General features: G+C 38.5%; 1 protein-coding gene across 10 annotated transcripts in view; it reads right to left on the bottom strand.

Annotated features, from left to right (window-relative positions):
* Window positions 1-20,964, bottom strand: part of LOC117399506 (triple functional domain protein) — a 213,941-nt gene that overhangs the window by 73,633 nt on the left and 119,344 nt on the right. For 6 of the 10 annotated variants that reach the window (XM_059022279.1, XM_059022281.1, XM_059022276.1 and 3 more), the window contains 7 exons: window positions 18,129-18,243; window positions 15,170-15,362; window positions 13,864-14,376; window positions 12,222-12,344; window positions 5,829-6,032; window positions 4,602-4,745; window positions 346-576 (listed from right to left, as the gene is read on the bottom strand). In XM_059022279.1, coding sequence (XP_058878262.1) covers window positions 346-576; window positions 4,602-4,745; window positions 5,829-6,032; window positions 12,222-12,344; window positions 13,864-14,376; window positions 15,170-15,362; window positions 18,129-18,243 — 1,523 coding nt within the window. The remainder of the gene's footprint in view (window positions 1-345; window positions 577-4,601; window positions 4,746-5,828; window positions 6,033-12,221; window positions 12,345-13,863; window positions 14,377-15,169; window positions 15,363-18,128; window positions 18,244-20,964) is intronic. The other 4 variants (XM_033998737.3, XM_033998738.3, XM_033998736.3 and 1 more) reach the window with 3 other exon arrangements.

The raw sequence follows: 20,964 nt of genomic DNA, 5'->3' as shown, positions 1-20,964 counted from the left end.
TAAAATGTTTTCCGTACTTTCCAAATATCAACAACTCAGTAGGTTTCTTTCTTAACAATATCACTAAAATTCTGGAGACACAGTCAAAATAGCTCAAACTGCAATGTGCAATGGGAGTCTTAAACTTTGAGAGGGAAATGTGGCTCTCCCAGAATTCGAATGCTAATTAGAAAAGAAACATACTTCCCTGTTCTCTCTCAGGTGCCATAAACTGGATTGTAGACAAACTGAGAACAAGAAGGTTTATCACAGTGCTAAATGAATGGGACTGTGAAAGGAATTGGTGCTTTCTAGAACAGCAAGAAAGAACTCCTGAGCTCAGCAGTGCTGTCCTGTTTGACTGACCTGCTGGACATCCTGCTGGAAGACACAGAGCTGCAGACGCTGGTGCAGCCGGACCTTGCGGTGCTGCCAGATGTTCTCCAGCTGCCGCTGGTGGTGCAGCACCTCGTGGATAATATCCAGCACGTGGTGCACCGCCTTGGAGTAATTGGCAGAGGCCGTCAACGTGTCCGAACTGCCAGGGGTCAGAGGTCGCTGCAGCTTGTCGAGCAGTGCTTTCCCGTCCTGACTTACCTATGGATTGGGTGAACGGGGAACACAATCAGGTCAGTTCAGCCATGATGCAGGTCCAGGTGTACACAGAATGACATGCAAGCTAGCCATTAAAGGGTTATTAAGGTTTTCATATACATTTTCTTGTATCTTATCAGCATCATCAGCATCATAACTGCCCACCACTTATTGTTTTGAAAATAATTTGATGCTTTTTTTTTTTTTTTTTTTAAATAAATTTGGCATATCCAGGTATTTCAAAGAAAACGTTACAGATGTTGATGCAGATTCCTGGTCACTCCCTGTGCTATTGTTCAAACTCACTCCAATGGCCTAGCTACAATCAGACTGTGTTTGCTTATCCTGAAAAAAAAATAACTTAATTGTCATCATAATACAGTTCACAAGAGAGAATACAATGTATTCCAAAGCACTGGCTAGCATTCCTGTAATGCACCAACCGCATACAATTACTGGCTAGTACCATTTTTTAAATTGCACGGCCAAGTGTAGCAATACGAATAGATAATGTAAAATGTAAAGCTCTGCTAATAGTAAGCTATGGCCAGGGCATTGAAGATCACTGTAAAAATATTTTACATATATATGACTTTAATAAAGTAAATGTCAATAGTAGTAGGTTTAAGTAATAGCATTGAATAGCTCCAGCCAAAACAAACAAGTTTCAATCAAATTTTTAGGCAGCAGTATCAACACTAAATTACTTATCCATTAGAATTTGTGAAAGTTTTATACTGATCAACAAAAATCAAGATAAAAAAATTACAGTATTTTTTTTTTTTTTTATGAATTCAAAACATTCATTTAATTGAGCAGAGGAATTGAAAGCAGTTGCCTTATTATAGTTTATAATGGCACGGATAATGTTAGTAAGTCAGAGATATGTAGCATCATATAGCAATCCACACTTAGAAACCTTCCTTACTTGTCAGTTAAACAATATGACAGACTTACAGTTGAGTCTAGTCTAGTTTCCATCAGAGGAAAGGACCTGTGTGTCATGTGACGTGTAGGACATGCCCCTGGGCATATGAAGTTGCATTTTATCTTGTAAAAAAACAATGAAATCTATTAAATATGAACTAATCATATATGGTTTATATGTCATGATCATTAGTACAAATGTTCTTTGCTTTAGAAGTATCCAAATGGTGACCATTTAATTCAATATAATACTAAGAATAGAGGTCCTTCTTTCCAGTAAAGCATTCAGTATATATATATATATATATATATATATATATATATATACACACAGTACTGTGCAAAAGTTTTAGGCAGGTGTGAAAAAATGCTGTAAAGTAAGAATGCTTTCAAAAATATACATGTTAATAGATTATATTTATCAATTAACTAAATGCAAAGTGAGTGAACAGAAGAAAAATCTAAATCAAATCCATATTTGGTGTGACCACCCTTTGCCTTCAAAACAGCATCAATTCTTCTAGGTACACTTGCACAAAGTCAGGGATTTTGTAGGCATATAGTCAGGTGTATGATTAAACAATTATACCAAACAGGTGCTAATGATCATCAATTCAATATGTAGGTTGAAACACAATCATTAACTGAAACAGAAACAGCTGTGTAGGAGGAATAAAACTGGGTGAGGAACAGCCAAACTCAGCTAACAAGGTGAGGTTGCTGAAGACAGTTTACTGTCAAAAGTCATACACCATGGCAAGACTGAGCACAGCAACAAGACACAAGGTATTTATACTGCATCAGCAAGGTCTCCCCCAGGCAGAAATTTCAAGGCAGACAGGGGTTTCCAGATGTGCTGTCCAAGCTCTTTTGAAGAAGCACAAAGAAACGGGCAATGTTGAGGACCGTAGACGCAGTGGTCGGCCAAGGAAACTTACTGCAGCAGATGAAAGACACATCATGCTTACTTCCCTTCACAATCGGAAGATGTCCAGCAGTGCCATCAGCTCAGAATTGGCAGAAAACAGTGGGACCCTGGTACACCATCTACTGTCCGGAGAAGTCTGGTCAGAAGTGGCCTTCATGGAAGACTTGGGGCCAAAAAACCATACCTCCGACGTGGAAACAAAGCCAAGCGACTCAACTATGCACAAAAACACAGGAACTGGGGTGCAGAAAAATGGCAGCAGGTGCTCTGGACTGATGAGTCAAAATTTGAAATATTTGGCTGTAGCAGAAGGCAGTTTGTTCGCCGAAGGGCTGGACAGCGGTACACGAATGAGTGTCTGCAGGCAACAGTGAAGCATGGTGGAGGTTCCTTGCAAGTTTGGGGCTGCATTTCTGCAAATGGAGTTGGGGATTTGGTCAGAATTAATGGTCTCCTCAATGCTGAGAAGTACAGGCAGATACTTATCCATCATGCAATACCATCAGGGAGGCATCTGATTGGCCCCAAATTTATTCTGCAGCATGACAACGACCCCAAACATACAGCGAAAGTCATTAAGAACTATCTTCAGCGTAAAGAAGAACAAGGAGTCCTGGAAGTGATGGTATGGCCCCCACAGAGCCCTGATCTCAACATCATCGAGTCTGTCTGGGATTACATGAAGAGAGAGAAGCAACTGAGGCTGCCTAAATCCACAGAACAACTGTGGTTAGTTCTCCAAGATGTTTGGGCCAACCTACCTGTCGAGTTCCTTCAAAAACTGTGTGCAAGTGTACCTAGAAGAATTGATGCTTTTTTGAAGGCAAAGGGTGGTCACACCAAATATTGATTTGATGTAGATTTTTCTTCTGTTCACTCACTTTGCATTTTGTTAATTGATAAATATAAACTATTAACATGTCTATTTTTGAAAGCATTCTTACTTTACAACATTTTTTCACACCTGCCTAAAACTTTTGCACAGTACTGTATATTATTTATTTATTTTTCAATCTGTTGTCAGTATAACTCCTGATTGCAGGCAATGTTCTTTTCTTTTTCTTTCTTATTTCAAAATCATTCACTGAAATTAAAGTGTATTTAGTGATGCAGTTCTTTTACTGTCTGGACACATACTATTGTGCTACTTTTAGAAGAATAAAATTCAGTTAAATATACATATACCGTATTCATTCAAATTTAGGACGTCCTAGAATTTAACACGTATCCCAAATTTCCCACCCCCAATTTGAGGAAAAAATAAATCAAATAAATATGCATTTACAAAGATACAACTTAAATTACGCATATGGAGGCAGTTTGCGGCCGTCTGCTATCGCACAGAGCACTACAGTTATGTGTTGCTTCTCATTTCCAGTCGTGAAATGAGAAGCAGCACATAACTGTAGTGCTCTTGGCATGTCGACAAATACGAGGGTCTGATCAGCATTTCTGATCTGTCCAAGCTGGTACTGTTAGCTAGAAACGCTGAAATTGTAAATGCTTCTCTCTGAATTCCTCAGGAAGCTAATGACACTTCTTTGAAAATGGCTGCCTGTGTGTCATTGACGATTCGAGATCAGGCAGTAATGTTTTGGTTCGTCTTTTCTCGGCAGCAATTCACATTGCTGTTTGTGTACTCGGTAGTCACGTCTTTTGTTGGCGATTTTAATACATGCATCACTACTGTACTGAAATTTAAGATGCAGGGTATTTGAGAAGCAAAAAATGGTTCAAAAAGTGCATCTTAAATTTGAAGGAATACAGTATATATATACATATATAAATGATATTCTATACTGTTATTGTTGACAGTAATACAACTGTTCATTTCTTTAAAATTATCTAATCTAGATCCAGATCTAATCTAGATCTAGATGATCATTTATCGTGATATCGTCATTTTCTGTTCAGCTTTTATTGTGATGTCAAAAACCTTGCATTGTTGCAACCCTAACACTGTAGAAGTTTAAACGTGTAAATAGTAAACAAATAAAACATCAGGTTTGCAGTGTGAACTTCTCAGGAAGACACCATTCATTTTTTTCTTTTGTTTTTACATTATCCCTCCCAGCTTTATACAAAGAGTTTAAACATGTACTCTCTTACACGCAGACTTTCAGCCTTATTATATATGCATCTGTGAATAGTATAGTCAAAATAGAAAACACACCACATAGTGTACCTCAGAGTAAGCCACCGTGATATGTTCATATAGACCCTGGTGGTGGTGAATGGCATCTTCCAGATCCTGGAGTTCAGAGGGAAGATCTACTTCCCCACAGGCTTTGCACCATGAATCCACATTGTTCATGTACTGAAGGAATACAAAAAGACAAAGATCACGATCAGTATCACTCAGACCAGACTGAAATGCAGCAATTCCAAAGGGTGGTGAATGCTCGAACAAGTAGCACACTCATTACAGGGTCAGAGAGGTCTCAGGTTCAGACACTGGCCAAAGACAAACTTGGACCTGCTCCGCCACATTATGGGACCATTCCAGCACAGGGGGTGCAGATAGGGGTGCAAGGGTTTACTGTATTTCGCAGCAACCACATGTCCTGAATGCTTAGCAGACAGACGCCTGTGCAAATAGAAGTGGGAAAAAAAATTATTCTCTATTGCAAATCTCAAGGTCCTACATAACTATCTTTGGAAACAAAGGTGTACAATCCAAGACATATTCAATATAGTGTCTGAAACAATTGGTCAAAGTCAGTTTACGGTTCACAGCACTGCTAAATATCTAGCCTAATTGCTATTAGAGGAGACTGCTAAAATCCTTGGACTGCACCATTTACTTTTATTTGTTACTGTAGTCTGGACTAACTAAAGCAAATAGTTCCCTAACTCTTCCTTAAGGACAATATAAATATTAATACCGAGCAACCAGAAATTGAAGTTTGTGACATTTTGGTCCGCAAACCCAAAAATAAAAGAGAAACTCTGCTAGTTCAGGCATAATGAAACTATCAAACTGAAAATGATTTTACTTGGTATACTGTCACGTATCTGCAGTCTCTTTCAATGGGGTCAGCCTTTGCCACCCACACCAGACTGGAATGTATTAATATTCATTTTTATAGCAGGTCTGAGCCTTATGGCAATGAAAAAGACTGTATAACAAGAAATATCTGCAGCCACAAAATCTTGCAAATGTGCCAAGTTGGTTTTTGCCTATGTACTGAAAATTAAACGTATGTTGTTGGTAAACAATCATTTCCAACACAATATTATATAAATAAATGCCTCATTATTGCTGACAATGAACTGATCCCAATTAAAGGCATTAACAAAAACAAATCATTTTTGAGGAACATTTCCTGCTGGCAAACAGGTCTTTTTTTTAATGTTTACAGTTCAAAATCATGCAAATATAAAAGCAGACTGGGCTTACATGTTGACTCACCTGCTCAGCCTTCTGGTGAAAGACAGCGGACATGTCCAGTAAAGTGCTGCGTTCATCCAGCGCTGCAGCAAACGCCTTCCACTCCTGCTCTAGCTGGCTGGAGATCTGCTTGATCTGCTGGGATGCGTAGTGACCTGATTCAAGTAAGCGATTGCCCACTGACATGATACGGTTAATATTTACGTAGACATTCTGTGGAGGGGGGGGGGGGAGAGAAACACACACACAGTGAGGCTTGGTCAAACACACTGCAAATAAATGTTATCTCGCAGGTTACTGTGAAACCAAATTGATGTTTGTGTAAGAAGTGGTACAACTTAGAACACAAACAAGACCAGCAATTAGTTTTCCTATAAAATAAAAAGTAACTCCAACACTCGCCAGGCTCTGTTCACGGGTGGTGTAAAGAAATCTAAACCAGGCCTAAACTTATACAGCTTCACCCAATTAAAGTATAGGCCTTCAAGATTTGTTTAAATATATGTACAGTACAGGGCCATTTCACATAAGGCAACACCACGTCTGTGTTTACTCGTGTGATGGCAAACTAAAGCATTTTAGTGGGTGCAACACTCTATTGTCAGTGTCTACAGCACACTATAAATGTATGACAATTAATCCCACTGAGACACAATGCCTGTCACATGTAACCTTGACCCATTAGCAGAGTCTACTTTGAATGCACAGTGTGCAGAAATAGCTTTAAGTGCTATAAAGATTAAGAAAACAAGGATTAGGGCAGCTGCTTCACTAATTTCCCAAAAGATTAGAGAAAAAAAAAACAGAATAGTTATTTTGAGGCTTGAACTACATTAGCAGCAAAGAACCAGGGGTCAGCAATGGTTTACCTACATGTTAATCCCAAGGTGGCTACAGTATGCTTGATCTGCACAGCTGGGTGAATACATCACTTTACAATACAATTGCTAGATACACTGTAGTGATAGTGTAGGTAATTTAATTAACTTATTGGGTTAATCAAGGTCAAAACAGACAGAGTAAGTCAAGTGGGACTAATGGCCAACCACAGTGCATGTCCATCTACAGTATACTGTATATTTGAAGATATGACTAACAATATATCTAGTATAGCCACATAGTTTTCCTTTAAACTGACTAGCCTATTATGTATTTACTCATTTAAAAGGATGTTAAACAAAATAAACATGTATGCATACTTAGCTTATTAAATATATATTTATCATCTTTGCAAAGATCATTCTTTCATTACGTATATCTCAAATATAGGCTACATAAAGTACGTATGCATAAAAATGTAGACATGCTAAACAAGGCAACCAAGTTTCATTAAGCTTTTTGGATTCAATGTTTTCATAATCAGATCATGTACCTGGTGTTTTCTCAAATAAATATATATATTGTGATTAAAACAGTACTCATAATGGTCACATACCAGTACTTAACTGCATAATTTAGACAAAATGTATGCCTTTGTTTCTGTTTTGCATTTTAATGCAGTGTATTGCTACTCATCCCTTGAACTTTGGCATGCATTCACAGTGCTTTCAGACCACACTGAGCTTTCTGTTGCACATTCCTACCACTTCTGCTGTCAGACAAGAATGAAGACAGTCAAAGAAAACACATTGAAATGACGAAGTTTTATTTAAATGTTCTTGAGTAAGTTCAGATCCCAGTTTTGAAACAAGCTTAAATCATTATGCATATATTTGTATTTAAAGTAGCTTTTAATTAGATGTTAACACTTTGTTGTCCAGTGTCCAATATATTTGACATTTAGAAAATAGGAAGCACATATGTATGGGAACATACAGTGGGCAGTAAAGGGTTAATTGCTATAGTGTATGGCAGGGGTTCCCAAACTTTCTTGTCTCAAGGCCTCACATGACCACCCCCCCCCCCCCCCCCCCGACATTTTCATCTTTGATGCCTTTAACGCATCGAATTTTGATCTTTGATGCCTGCTCTCTCCTCTCTTCATTACTGATGTCTCTGGTCTACTGCTGAAATCAACTACTGCCACATGCCCCTTGGACCCCTGGACGACTAATCTGTGCTTCTAATCGTGTTCCCTCCATTATGCACACTCTCAACCTGTCCCTGGATCCAGGCGCAGTACCTGCTACCCTCAAGCTTGCCCGAGTAACGCCGCTACTCAAAAAACCCTCCCTTGACCCAGCTGTCTCATCTAATTTCTGTCCTATCTCCAATCTCCCTTTTCTCTCCAAAACTCTCGAAAGGGCTGTAGCCAGTCAGCATGTCAGCATGAAACATGCTTGAATCTCTGCAGTCTGGCTTCCGGCCGCATCACAGTACTGAAACTGCTCTGCTCCGGATTGTAAATGTTCTCCTTAATGCTGATGCTGCTGCTCCCTCTGGTGTTTGTCCTCCTTGACCTAACTGCTGCTTTTGACACCATAGTTCATAGCGTCACTTGTGTTGTCCCTCAAGGGTCTGTTCTTGGGCCTCTTCTCTTCAACATCTACATGCTTTCCCTTGGGTCACCTCATCCGCCAACATAGCCTCATGTTTCACTGCTATGCTGATGACACCTAGCTCTACTTAAAACTCGACCCTGGATGTTCCCCTCTGCCATAATCCGGCTCTCAGCTTGCATTCAAGATATCAAGACCTGGATATCTGCCAATTTTCTTCCGCTAAACACTAGCAAATCTGAACTCCTTCTACTAGGATCTAAAACTCAACTTAAGAATCTCAATATAGCTGCCCTGAACCTCGGAAACTGTCTGCTGCTGCCTTCCCCCACAGTACGAAGCCTTGGTGTACTTTTGATGCCCACATCTCCTCTGTGGTCAAATCTTCCTTCTACCATCTTCAAAACATCTCCAAAATCCATCCCTACCATTCCCTCCCAGATGTGGAGATACTCTGTCATGCATTTCTCTCCTCTAGACTCGACTACTGCAACTCTCTCTACGGTGGTCTTCCAGCACATGACATCAAGCAACTGCAGCTAGTTCAGAATGCTGTCGCCAGGATCCTTACCAGATATAAAAACGTGAAGACCTCCCTTCTTGCCCAGCTACACTGGCTACCTGTAAAGTTCAGAATTACTTTCAAAATTCTCCTGCTCACCTACAATGCCCTTCAAATCATACAGGTCCTGAGTACCTCTTCATCCTGCTGACCCGCTATGTCCCTGCCAGCAAACTGAGGTCCTCCGACTCTGGCCTGCTTGTTATCCCCAAGCAAAAGTGCACCACACATGGATCGGAATCTGGAACTCTCTCCCAGCTTTGGTGCATAATGCTCCCACCGTCGGTCGCTTTAAATCAACTCTCAAGACCCACTTGTTCTCTCTTGCTTTCCATGATCTTTAAGCCTGATATCTGTTATTAGCTGTTTTGTCTTTGCTACTTCAGATTTTTCAGTATCTTATTCTCATAATTCTATACAGACATACGCATACTGTTGTGTCTCTGCTACTTCTGATCTTTCACTGTACCTTCTTATGACTCATACGCATCCACAGTGTTTTAGAATTTTCACATCCTAGCCTTGTATTTAATGTATTATGCATTGTTTTTCACTGTATTTAATGTATTTTTTTTTTTTTTACTGCATCTTGTAAAGCGCTTTGTGATGGTGGTCCACTATGAAAGGCGCTATATAAAATAAAGATTGATTGATTGATTGATTGATTGATTGATTAATGATAGAGGTTGTTTGTTTGTACCATGAGAAGTACTACTGCTTTCATTATCTTCAGTGTCATTTCTTGGTCATTTGAGAAACCCCACCATAATTACTGTAAACTGTCTGAATGCAAAATCTATATATATCTCTATCTCTATCTCTATCTCTATCTCTATCTCTATCTATCTATATCTATATCTATATATATATATATATATATATATATATATATATATATATAACCTAATGTATTCTCCTTGCAGTTACCCTCTTTTGATGTATAATGGTACACAGTGCATTATGTCAATTGCATTCTAAATAACTCCAAGCACAACAGCAGCATTTGTGCAAATTAATTGATCCCTCAGTCTGAGGAACATTATCTCAGTCTGGGGTCATTTCGGAGACAATGTTTTTGTATGTGCTACAGCCCTCATGAAACCATCTCGCAGCCCCCAGTTTGGTTCCTTTCAGCTCAGCCTATTCCTACTCATTTGAAGAGCTTCATTTAATAAAAAAACAATCTTACTGCATGTAATTAATGTTTCACACAGCACACTTAGTGCTACTGTTTACTGCACAGTTACTGCATTTCTGCAGGAAGGACCAATGGTAATTTCACTGTCATCTAATTATAAAATGTACATCAAGACCAAATGAGCAGAAAGGTCCCCTTTATAATAAATGAGTTTAATTTCCCCAACTGTTTATTAGGAGAGCTGTTCTGAGGAGATAGTTGTGCATGACCAAATACTCAAATTAATTCTGGATTGTTTATAAACTAGAGTAGCAGTAAATTAATAAGTAGAAAACAAAATCAACCGTGTTTTTAAAAACTATTGTTTCTAATGAAACTGGAGGGTCTTCAGTATGTTTGGAAACAGTAAACGAAAATACCACCAGAATAAACCCACCTTGCATTACTTAAGTTAGTTAGTTAGTTAATAATTTAAGTTACAGCTTTCTTTTTGGTGCATTTGTGATGCCTTTCATTTTATTTTTCTGCTGCTCTGACCGGGAGTAGAACGGTGCTCCCATGCCTGTCACTGGATAGAATAAGGAGCTTAATAATGGCTGACCTGCCTCTTACTCAGACATTACCAATCTAATGTGTTGCTGTAGATCGGAGACATATTTGTTTTGCAAATTAAATCAAAGAATTCTCTTAACCCACAAAAAACAATAATAGTGCAAGCCCATTCAAGATTTGAACTCCAACCTGCAAAACCACACTTGCTGGTTACTGGTTGTGCAGAAAACAGAAATTTGACAGTTCTTGCCATAACCTTGCTGGTGTTCCGTTAGATCACTTGGTAGCATGCATTATACATTCTTTTTTTAATATACATATAAATAAATATATAAATAAATAAAACATTTTAAAAGGGCCACAGTTACAACCTTTCAATGTACAGCAAGGTGGCGCAATGCTATAAGGTAAAATCACATTACATTTTATTGGGAGAAGTGGTTTTAGTCATACGATTCAGACTCAAGCCACCTGGATAATTATACTTTGTATTGTTTTTTTTAGGGGGAAATCCAGCTCAAGTAGACCAACAGAGGATACTCAACATCTTATGTCACACCTGCATCAATTAGTGCATAAGTAATGCTTTAAAATGGTATGAAAGCTGTTGAGGTTAAATGTCATAAAAATGACCACCTTTAGATGCCTTTCTTCTTCTACCTGCAAGTTTCTTGAGCTAGAATGACCTAGTTGTGTAAAGCAGTCGTGGATGAAAAATCTTTGCCTGGTTTGTGTTCAATGAAGGGGAAGTAGACATTCTCACAAGCAATCAATGCTTAAAATAATAAAAAGAGATGGAAACCTTAAGTAATGATCATACAAATCTGGTCTTAATTACATTAACAATCCAAATTTACCAATACCATTATACACCCATAATTGAATATCTTTGAAACTGAAATATATATATATATATATATATATATATATATATATATATATATATATATATATATATATATATATATATATATATATTTTAGCAGAACAATAAATTAAACTAGAACCGACATTTATTAGGATATGTTACTGTGCACCCAAACACTTGATCTCTGTGATGCAAGTGGCAAGAACTAAACAATAAAATAAAAAACGACAAACAATCTTCTCTCAAATGCATAAATCAATACCTGTTCCGTATAAAATCATAGCAAGATATAAATCATCTACCAAATTTCTTCAGTGATCATCTTTTGTAGTTTCTATACTGCCAACACAGACTATGACAAAGAGACAACAGAAATCTGTGTGCACATCTGTCTTGAGCAAACATTTAGAAGACAGCCAGCAGCACCCTCTCGCTTCCCACAGCATGCAGAGTATCTAAAAGAATACACTTCTCACAATATCTGTGTACGGGAGTGATTAGTCAGTGGCTTGCTCTCACCCTAAGAATTATTTGAGTACCTCAAAGTATTGTACAAAAGAGTAATTTAAACATTTCTATCCTTTCAAACTGCTGGAAGATGACTTTAAAACACAAAACAACAACAACAACAACAACAACACAGGCAGTAATGCCACTATGATGCCAAAGGTACAGATAAAGCAGACTACAAATGACAGACTACCCAAAGGGGCAAGTATTGGGAGTCTTTCTTCTATGTGTGTCTGCAATGATCTTATTGAAGCAGCTGCAGTAAAACTAAATAAATAAATAAATACATGAAATAAATAAAACCCACTTCCTATTCATGTTTATAGTCTCTTACCATACAGTTCATGGCAAAGTGATTGTGCTGCGTCTGAAGTTCCATTGCATGTGGATGGCTGGTTCCAATCTCTGTGTAACTTGTCAGAAACAGGCCCTTGTTGTGCAGGATCCAGTCAAACATCTACAGATGGAAGGAATACAAACAAATATTTATTTGCAGGGAAGCCTCCGACTGCAAGAGCAAAAGCAAGTCTTGTGCACCCCCTGCGGAGTGTGCACCTAAAGCAATAAGGCTTTGAAATATTGAAATGATACGGCAAGTCGCTCTGCAGAGATTTATATGCAGAATATGCTCCGATAATGGAGACCCTGCTGTTCTGGACTTGAACAGCTCACTATAGACTACTGAAATACACTGTCTGAAATGGAATTCATTGTAAACAACCTTTTCTTGTACCCAGGCCCAGCCCTGAGTCTGTTTTATTTATTTATTTATTTATTTTTTAGCCCACTTTAAAGACTTAACGTAAAAAAATATATAGGCACCGTCTGATCGACTGGGATAAGAAAAATAAACCGTAGCAAAGGTATTGGCGGACTAACATCATAAATTTGCAAATCGGAGCTAACAGATTGTCTATCTGGAGGCGGGACACAGAGCGAGCGCTCTAGCAATAGGTCAGTGTTCCGGTCATGTGATTGCTCTGCTGGCAGATGTGATACTAACATTTACAACAAATGGTACAAATTCAACATTTACAAAAATGTTACATGCTGTTGGGATATTCATTTGTTAAGTGTGTTCATAGAATGTTGTTTTCGCTTATTAGTTGTACTGAAAGCATTTGTACTGTGGGCTAAGTTTGGAGATGCAGACTTTTTTTTTGTAGATAAGCTTTCATACTAACTTTTGTACTAACATTAATTTAAAAATCCAATTGATGCCCATGATGAATACATTTGTTTTGACAAATTTGAAGCTATTAACATGTTTCAATATTAACTAAATCTAGTTAGTAATCAAATTGATTCATCTTGTTACATAATTGATTTATTAAACATGTTTGAATATACTGTTACTTGTTTGATTATTGTCTTGTTCACTGTCATCTTAAAATAACGTTAGAATATGTTTTGTTGGAAAATACATTTTTTGCTGCTGATGTATTTTCAATAATTTCTTTAGGTTGTGTTGCAGCTGCTGTGTGTTTTTTTCTTTTTTGGTCTATTTTACAGTCTCGCACCAGGGCCCGGTAAATCCTAGCACCGGCACCGGTTGTACCAATCACCACTGTAGAATCCCACTCCGACATTCTGCATTACGAAACCAGACTTGGGGGTATTTCTGAAGATTGGATATTCAGATGTCAAGACTGGTAGTGCACAAGCAGTTTTGTGCAGTCACCAGTTTCTCTCAGTCCCAATACATTAATTAAAGGATGGATGCCAATGGATGCAACCGATCAAGCTTTCATTTTATAGTAGCAGCCATTACGCCATGAAATAGGAGTCAAACTTTACCATAAAAATCTGCAATTTCTAAGACCAAAATTGATGTCATGTTTAAAACCACTCTCCATCTGCAGCCAAGCTGATTTTGTTTTCAGGGTACAACAATTAGAGCTTGGTCCCAGGTAGAGAAGAGTGTGGCGTACTGGACCAAGATACAAGACACATCAGTTCCATAGAGAGCACATTACCTTCTCTGCGTCTTGCTCAAAGAGCCTGAGCTGGAAACACTGGTCGAGCTTCAGCTTCCTGACGTGCCACATCTGGTGCAGATGTTGCCTGGTGGAGTGCAGCTTGTCCAGCATGGAGGAGACCTTGGGGACGAGGCTCTGCAGGTCGGCGTTGCTGGTCACCGTGTTCTTGTTGGGGAAGCCGTCGCTGCTCTGAATCCTGCGCAGCAGCTTCTGCCCCTCAGTGTCCAGCTCCTCGATGGGAGCCTTGATCACTTTCTTCTTGAGCTGCGAGTGCTCCTCAATCATGCGCCGAGCTCCGTCCAGGTCCTGAGGGAAGTCCTTTTTGGCGAGCATCTCCTGCAGCTCCTCCAGTCGAGACAGCATGTGCGTGGCATTGCTTATAAAGTCCTCAAACACCACCCGGATCTCAATCCACTCCTCGTGGTTGTAATCCAAGCTGCCTTCGAAATCTGGGGTCAGCTGGGAAGGGTCGACAACTTTGGTAAGGCCTTCTATTGACACCATGCTCGTCTGAAAAGAGACAAACAAATGTAAATTAAGAAGCAGTGATACAGATTTTTGTAATTATACATGATTTTAATAGACACTTCTGTTTTCATCAAACCAGGAAGACTTTAAAAAAAGTCTAAAAGGGTTTGTGATCTGATTTTTCATTGTAATAGTTGACAGCTTTTTGGGCAAGTAATTCATTCATAATATAAACAGCAAGTTTTATTATACAGTGCACCCTCTTTATTTAGTTTTTTGAACTTCAACATTATGTATAGCGGGTAGTCAATCAGTCAAAGGGTCCTCATACAGGGATGACAATTTACAGTAAATATGTTCGATTTGAGAATATCTGAAAATCATAAAAGCAATGTACTGACAACACATATATCATGATCATTTTCAGCAGTTGTAGCAGCCTTCCTCTTTTAAATAACACCGGTGGCACATAACCTTTAAACTGTAACATATATCTGTTCCTCACTTACTCCCCACTTGGTTCATACAGAAAATACGCTATTTTAGGCATGTATTGTTTTTTTTTCTTCCAGTAACAGAAACACCACGAATAGACTCAAGCTTTAAGCTCTGACCATTATCACTCTTCCTGCAGGGACCTGTATTTACTCACTTTTAATTGGTTCAGTACAATTCCAATACATTGTGTATCTCTTGTTTTTAGTTAAACTCAGGTTTCCAACAGGGAAATTTACTTTTTTTGTACTCGTTTCAAATGGTGTGTGCGTGCGTTTGTGCGTGCGTGTGTGTTTGGGTTCAACCTGAACAGCGTTCAATTCAAGCAATTATGACTTACCTCAAATTCAAACTTTGAGCTGCCAAAATTAGTCCTCTGTTTCTGCCAGAAGTTGTCAGGCTTAATAATCAGTGCAACATGAATACAGCATGGGAAGGATTCTTGGAGGATCTTTAGGAGAGGTTTAATTGAGTCCCACTTTGAACCACGCATGTCCACAATGACAGTGAATCCTCGCTTACACACATCCTCGCTTTGTGGAAGAAAGAAAAACAATGACAGTCAACAACTATTTAATATTATCAGAACTTGTTGCCACAATTGCAGTTTGTTTGCATCTTCTTTCCCTGTTTAGTGCATTTTAACGTAATGTAATTTTGTAGGCCTTGAAAAGTGTACCAATACAAATTTGCCCCAAAAAAAGATATTGAAACAAGTTCCAAATCAAGACTGGAATCTGCTGGCTCTCAGCTTGTGGCTTGCCTGGGCTCAACAGTAACTCCATTATATAGTACTTCACTCCAGCTGTTGTTCATAATGCAAGTCACCTACTCCGATTTAACTAGCCAAAAATAAACAAAATGAATAGCAACTCATCCATGGTTAAAAGCAGCAGCATGCTTCTTAAACTTGGGAAAACATCTAGTAAGTTTTAAAAAGTCAGTAACTAAATTTATCATGAAAATAAAGGGGGAGAGACAGTAAGTAGAAAAGCAAAAACAGGCAGTAATGACTTTGTAATACAGTTCTCCCTCGATAATTCACAAGCTCAGTTAATTTACTTATTATATAAGAAACCCAATAGTAACTTACCACTCTCATTATTAAAAAAAATGTTTATAAGTTAGATTGTGATACAAGGAGGAGCACTGAAGACATGAAATCAACACGCTTTACAATTAACGAAATGGAGGAAGCACAGCACAGTCAGAGTTAAACCTCAACAGAAAGGCACTCTGCTGTCAAGAGTCAAGGTCTTGGCAAGAGAGAGGCTGCAGCGAGTTTCTGGATCTTGACCATGCTGTCTCATATGTCAACTTCATCTGTGAGGGGAGGGCTATGGCCCACAGAGTGGAAGATAACCTAAGTTTGACTTATCTTGCAATCTTTTAGCACTTAACCAGGTCAAGTAATTGGCAGGCAGGTTTGAAAAGAGGTAGAACTGCACTGCACAAAAATTGATGACTTTTCTTTTTTATTTTTATGTACACAAAAAGGTTTAAATGATTAAAAAATAACTAAATTTCAGGACATTTCAGAGAAAATCCCTTCTTCAGCTGTGTAGAAAGAAAAGTAAACACGGTGCAGTAAACTTGTTATTTTTCAAGCAATGCAGTTTTTGATGAGACTTCTGTAAAATACTTTATTCATAAGGTGATGTCATGAGACCAGTTCAATTTGAAGCAGAAATAGTAACTTACAATTCAGCCTAATTAAATTAATTGCTATATTTTGACCAATGTTTAAAATAGCGTCATACTGTTGCTCACATATTCCACTGACTAATCTTGGCACTTGCATGATTTATTTCGACTGCCTTTATATCAAGTAATTTAAATTTTACAATTGGTATCTTTTATTAATAACTTTAAAATTGTCTAAATAAAATAAAGCATTCATTAATGGTTATATTCTCCTTAATTGTAAATATTATATATCAAAACTATCAGATTAGATGTAGTTTACGTTTCTGATACTGAAAGTTTCAATTTGACAGTAGAAACTTCAAAGTTGTTTTTTTTTTTTTTTAAATAAACTTCCCATTCACAACAAGTCCTTCACTTTTAATACTTTGCTCCATAATGCAGTTATAACTTTCTATTAGAAATGTGCGAACCGGTTCCTTTGAAACCCGATTCCTGCTTTGGATCAAATACTTTAAATATCTGTCAAAAATACATTTGATAACTATAATTGACATATGGGGGGGGGGGGGGGGAGCGCACTTACTAGACTATATATTTGCATTGTGTTGTTCTTGTTTTGGACTACTGACTGATCGCATCTGTGATGACTTTAGTTTGACTTATTTTTTGCTCTGTGATTGTTGTGGTCTTTCTAATGCTTTATGCTGATGTAGAACTGTAGGACTAGTGCTTGTTTATATGTATGTAACAGGGATGGCCAAACTTCCTGACCCTACGAGCCGCATACCAAAATCTCCATATGGTCGAGAGATGCAAGACACGTACTGTAAAACACGAAATTTCTGTGAGCAAGACATTTTAAATAATAGCATTTTTAACATACAGTACAGTACCAAAATACAGAAGAACGAGGGACAGAACACTGCAGAACCTACAGTTTGTGTCATTTGATTGTACTGTAGATCTAGTTTATTAAACTTTAAATGTAACACACTGGTGTTTTTTTTCCATTATTTCATGGAAAATGGTGAATTTATAATCTCTCTCTTGCATGGTATCACTTTACTGGGCTTTGCAGAATGCCTCCTTGTTCCTTGTATAATAAGGCTGCCTGTTTAGCCTACAGTAACTCTAGTTGATGTCACGTGTTCCACCCCAGTGTTCCTGCTGCAGCCAGTAGGGTAGCAATTGATAACTCAGTCTGCTAAAGGCTAGCAATGATCTTCATATTTAGCAATAACTGGAAAAATCTGGGAAACCACTGACTTAGCAAACAGAAATATATATACATGCCCTTTGTTTTTTCTTCAGTATTTGATAGCATATTTGATAGTTTAATGCTGGGTGATGGGTTTTATTCAATTTAGTCTTTTATGCCTCAATCTGTAATAATTAATAGATGTTAATGTTTTACTCCTTAAGCTTAAAATGCATCAGACACACCTACTGTAAGTTTCAACTACACATGTAGTTATTAACACACTGTACAAGCTTGTAGTGAAACCTGGGAAGGCTCAAATAGTTTTGCAATGCACGTATTTCCATCTCGGATAACCTTCTTGACATTCTAGACATTATTCTATGCTGCCAAGACCAGCAACACCATTATTCTATGCTGCCAAGACCAGTAACGTCCAATACTCATTTAATACCTAGGGATACCAGCTAGATATGAAATGAGTCTCCTGAGGTCTTCTTGTCGTATTCTGTCGTGGTTGCTGCGTGACGGAAATGTTAGGACAGGACCTCCACGCTTATCTCTGCCCCCTAGAAGAGAAAAGAAAAAAAACATTTAATTATTATACGTGTTCTAGAGTAAGAAAGTAATTTCTATTGAGAACATATACTGTATAGAGAACAGGATGGTGTTGATTGTAGAGGGTGTAGTTTTTAGCTTTACTATCCTGCCACTATTAATGTATAACAAGGGTACTTTGTTGTATTCTAACAGCATCCTGGGATTGTTTATAGTAATACAGGTGATCTGCGAGACAGATCATTAATGTGCAGTTTGAAACAATGGTGGCGTAGTAGCGGGCGGTCAAAGCTGGTCAGTGGTAGAATAGCAAACCCCAAACACAGAACTTTAGTTTAAAGCGCCTTGATGCACTTTTATCAACAACAAGCAAATAAAAAGAGGAACAAACAATCACAAAGGTTTAAATAAAAACCCTACAAAACTCTTAAAAACAAACAAAATATAACGCCCAAGCCTCGGCTATCCCAGTGTTCGTTCTTTCTGTTCAGGCTGGGAAACACACCCTCACTGAACTATTTCCAAACACACTCTCCAAACAAACATCCTTTGCTCTCCTTTTATACCATGTGGCCAGGGACTTGATTGATTATTATTTGTTTATTCAATTAATCAAACACTCAAACTATGCCATGTGGCTGTGCAAGGGTGGCCATCTTGGTTCTTGGTTCCTTCACCCCGATGGCCACCAGCCACCAAACTCTCTTGCACACACACACCCGTGTACGCATGTGCAGAGCCTCTTCTCTGTCAACAAAGTATATATCATTTTATTATTATTTCATTATTTATAGCATGTTTCAGCTAATTATTTTAGATCAAGACTGGTGTTGGTATGAATGCCCAGAACCAGCCAAACTATAACAAAAGTAAGACTTATTTTTAAGAATGATTGATCTGCAGCCCTCCCCCCACCCCCCCTAGGTAAATACATTTTAAGTTAACTGATAACTGAATAGAAGCACATTTGCCTTTTCTTGATGGTCCGTGTCAAGATAGAGGTACAGTACAGTATAGAAGTTAACATGTGTGTGGTTATTCAGGGCACCTCCTCATCATGCCAAGAGTAAATCTGTCTATAAGCAAATGGGACCAAATAGGAAATACCTGGTAACAGTACAGTGACACACACATACCATGCTAGACAGATTACACTCACCTTGGCTGGATTTAAAGATCTGATCCCATGGCACATCAACAAACATGTTACCTAATTGCCACACCCAAGATATATCCAAAGTAAGCTAATCAAGGTCACAGACTGTTTAGCTTGATGCTTTTCTGCAAAGGGAGGAAACCTTGCCCCACATTAGCTGTCATTAAGGACAACAAAGACTTCTGTTTTAATCATGCATGCCACCTGAATGCCACTGAATTAGTCGTACCGAAGGGCTGAAAATATAAGGCCTCATGACTACTGTGAAGCATCAGAGATGCAATGTTAATGTAAAATAAATTCTGCAAAAAACAAAATATCCTCAAGAATTTCATGATGAAAGCTTTTTTTGTTTTTGCTGTACTAATGACAACTACAGTAATGTCATGCTGGAATTTACCCTACAATTTGTGCAATACTTACTTTGTAGTATGGATGGTATATGTTCAGTATTGCATACAACAACTCAGAAGTCAGAATCTGATCTTCCTACAGATTCACAGATTGTGTGTGGGTGTGTGCTTGATGTAGGACTGTATTTAAAAATGACTATTGTTTCAAAATATATTTCTTTCTTATTGTTAGCATTAGCAGCATGACCATTTTCCTTCTGTGGAAGATATGTAGGTTTCGTGCTTGTGTTCTGCATACCAATTTGGAATGTGCAGATATTTGAAAGGCACTTCAATGAAAAATTGCTTCCTGGTACCAAATGACTCGCTGCAACCAGACCATGTAACCAACAGCAAAAGTTATAAGCATGCAGCATATAAAGAGTATTGGAAATATTAGCATATAGGAGAACCAAAAGATGCTAAGCACAACTAATGGGCAAAAACATTGTATTGTTATTACTATTAATTGATTAAGCCACTGATAACCAGCAAAGAACGAACTTGTGTTACTGCATCACTTTGACAAAGTTTTCATCATCATTAATGTAGCATTAGTGACATACTAGGGGTGCACATGTTCTGTAGGCTGTGTATGACCTTATGATGACCGGATGCAATAGAGAGCCTAAAATAGTTACCTACCAAGTACTGGGAAGGGAATGATTGAAAAGTATAGGATACTGCACACCAGGTAACCTGGTGTGGAGCAACCTCCACACCTCGCCCTCTCTCAGCAGGAGTCCCTCAAGGGTCAGTCTTGGGTCCTCTCCTCTCTACACCCGCTCCCTGGGCCCCCTCATCGCATCCTATGGTTTCTCATACCATTTCTATGCTGATAATGCTCAGATTTTCCTCTCCTTCCCCCCCCCTCTGACTCCACCATCCCCTCCTGTATCTCTACCTGTCTGTTTGCTATCTCCTCCTGGATGCACTCTCACCTCAAACTCCATCTCTCTAAATCTGACCTCCTTTTCTTTCCCTCCTCCTCCTCCTCCCCCTCCTCTGATCTCCTTTCCTCTGGAATCTACCACACTCTCTTCATTCTCCTCAGCTAAGAACCTCAGAGTCACCCTGGACCCCTGCCTCTCGTATTCTCAGCACAGCTCCACTCTAACACGCACTTGCCGATTCTTCCTGAGCAACATACAAAGAATCTGACCCTTCCTCACCAACTACGCCAC

Source organism: Acipenser ruthenus, chromosome 4 (assembly GCF_902713425.1).
Source record: "Acipenser ruthenus chromosome 4, fAciRut3.2 maternal haplotype, whole genome shotgun sequence".
Taxonomy (NCBI): domain Eukaryota; kingdom Metazoa; phylum Chordata; class Actinopteri; order Acipenseriformes; family Acipenseridae; genus Acipenser; species Acipenser ruthenus.
Note: the sequence above shows the minus strand (reverse complement) of the source record. Positions and strands in the feature narration are given on the sequence as shown.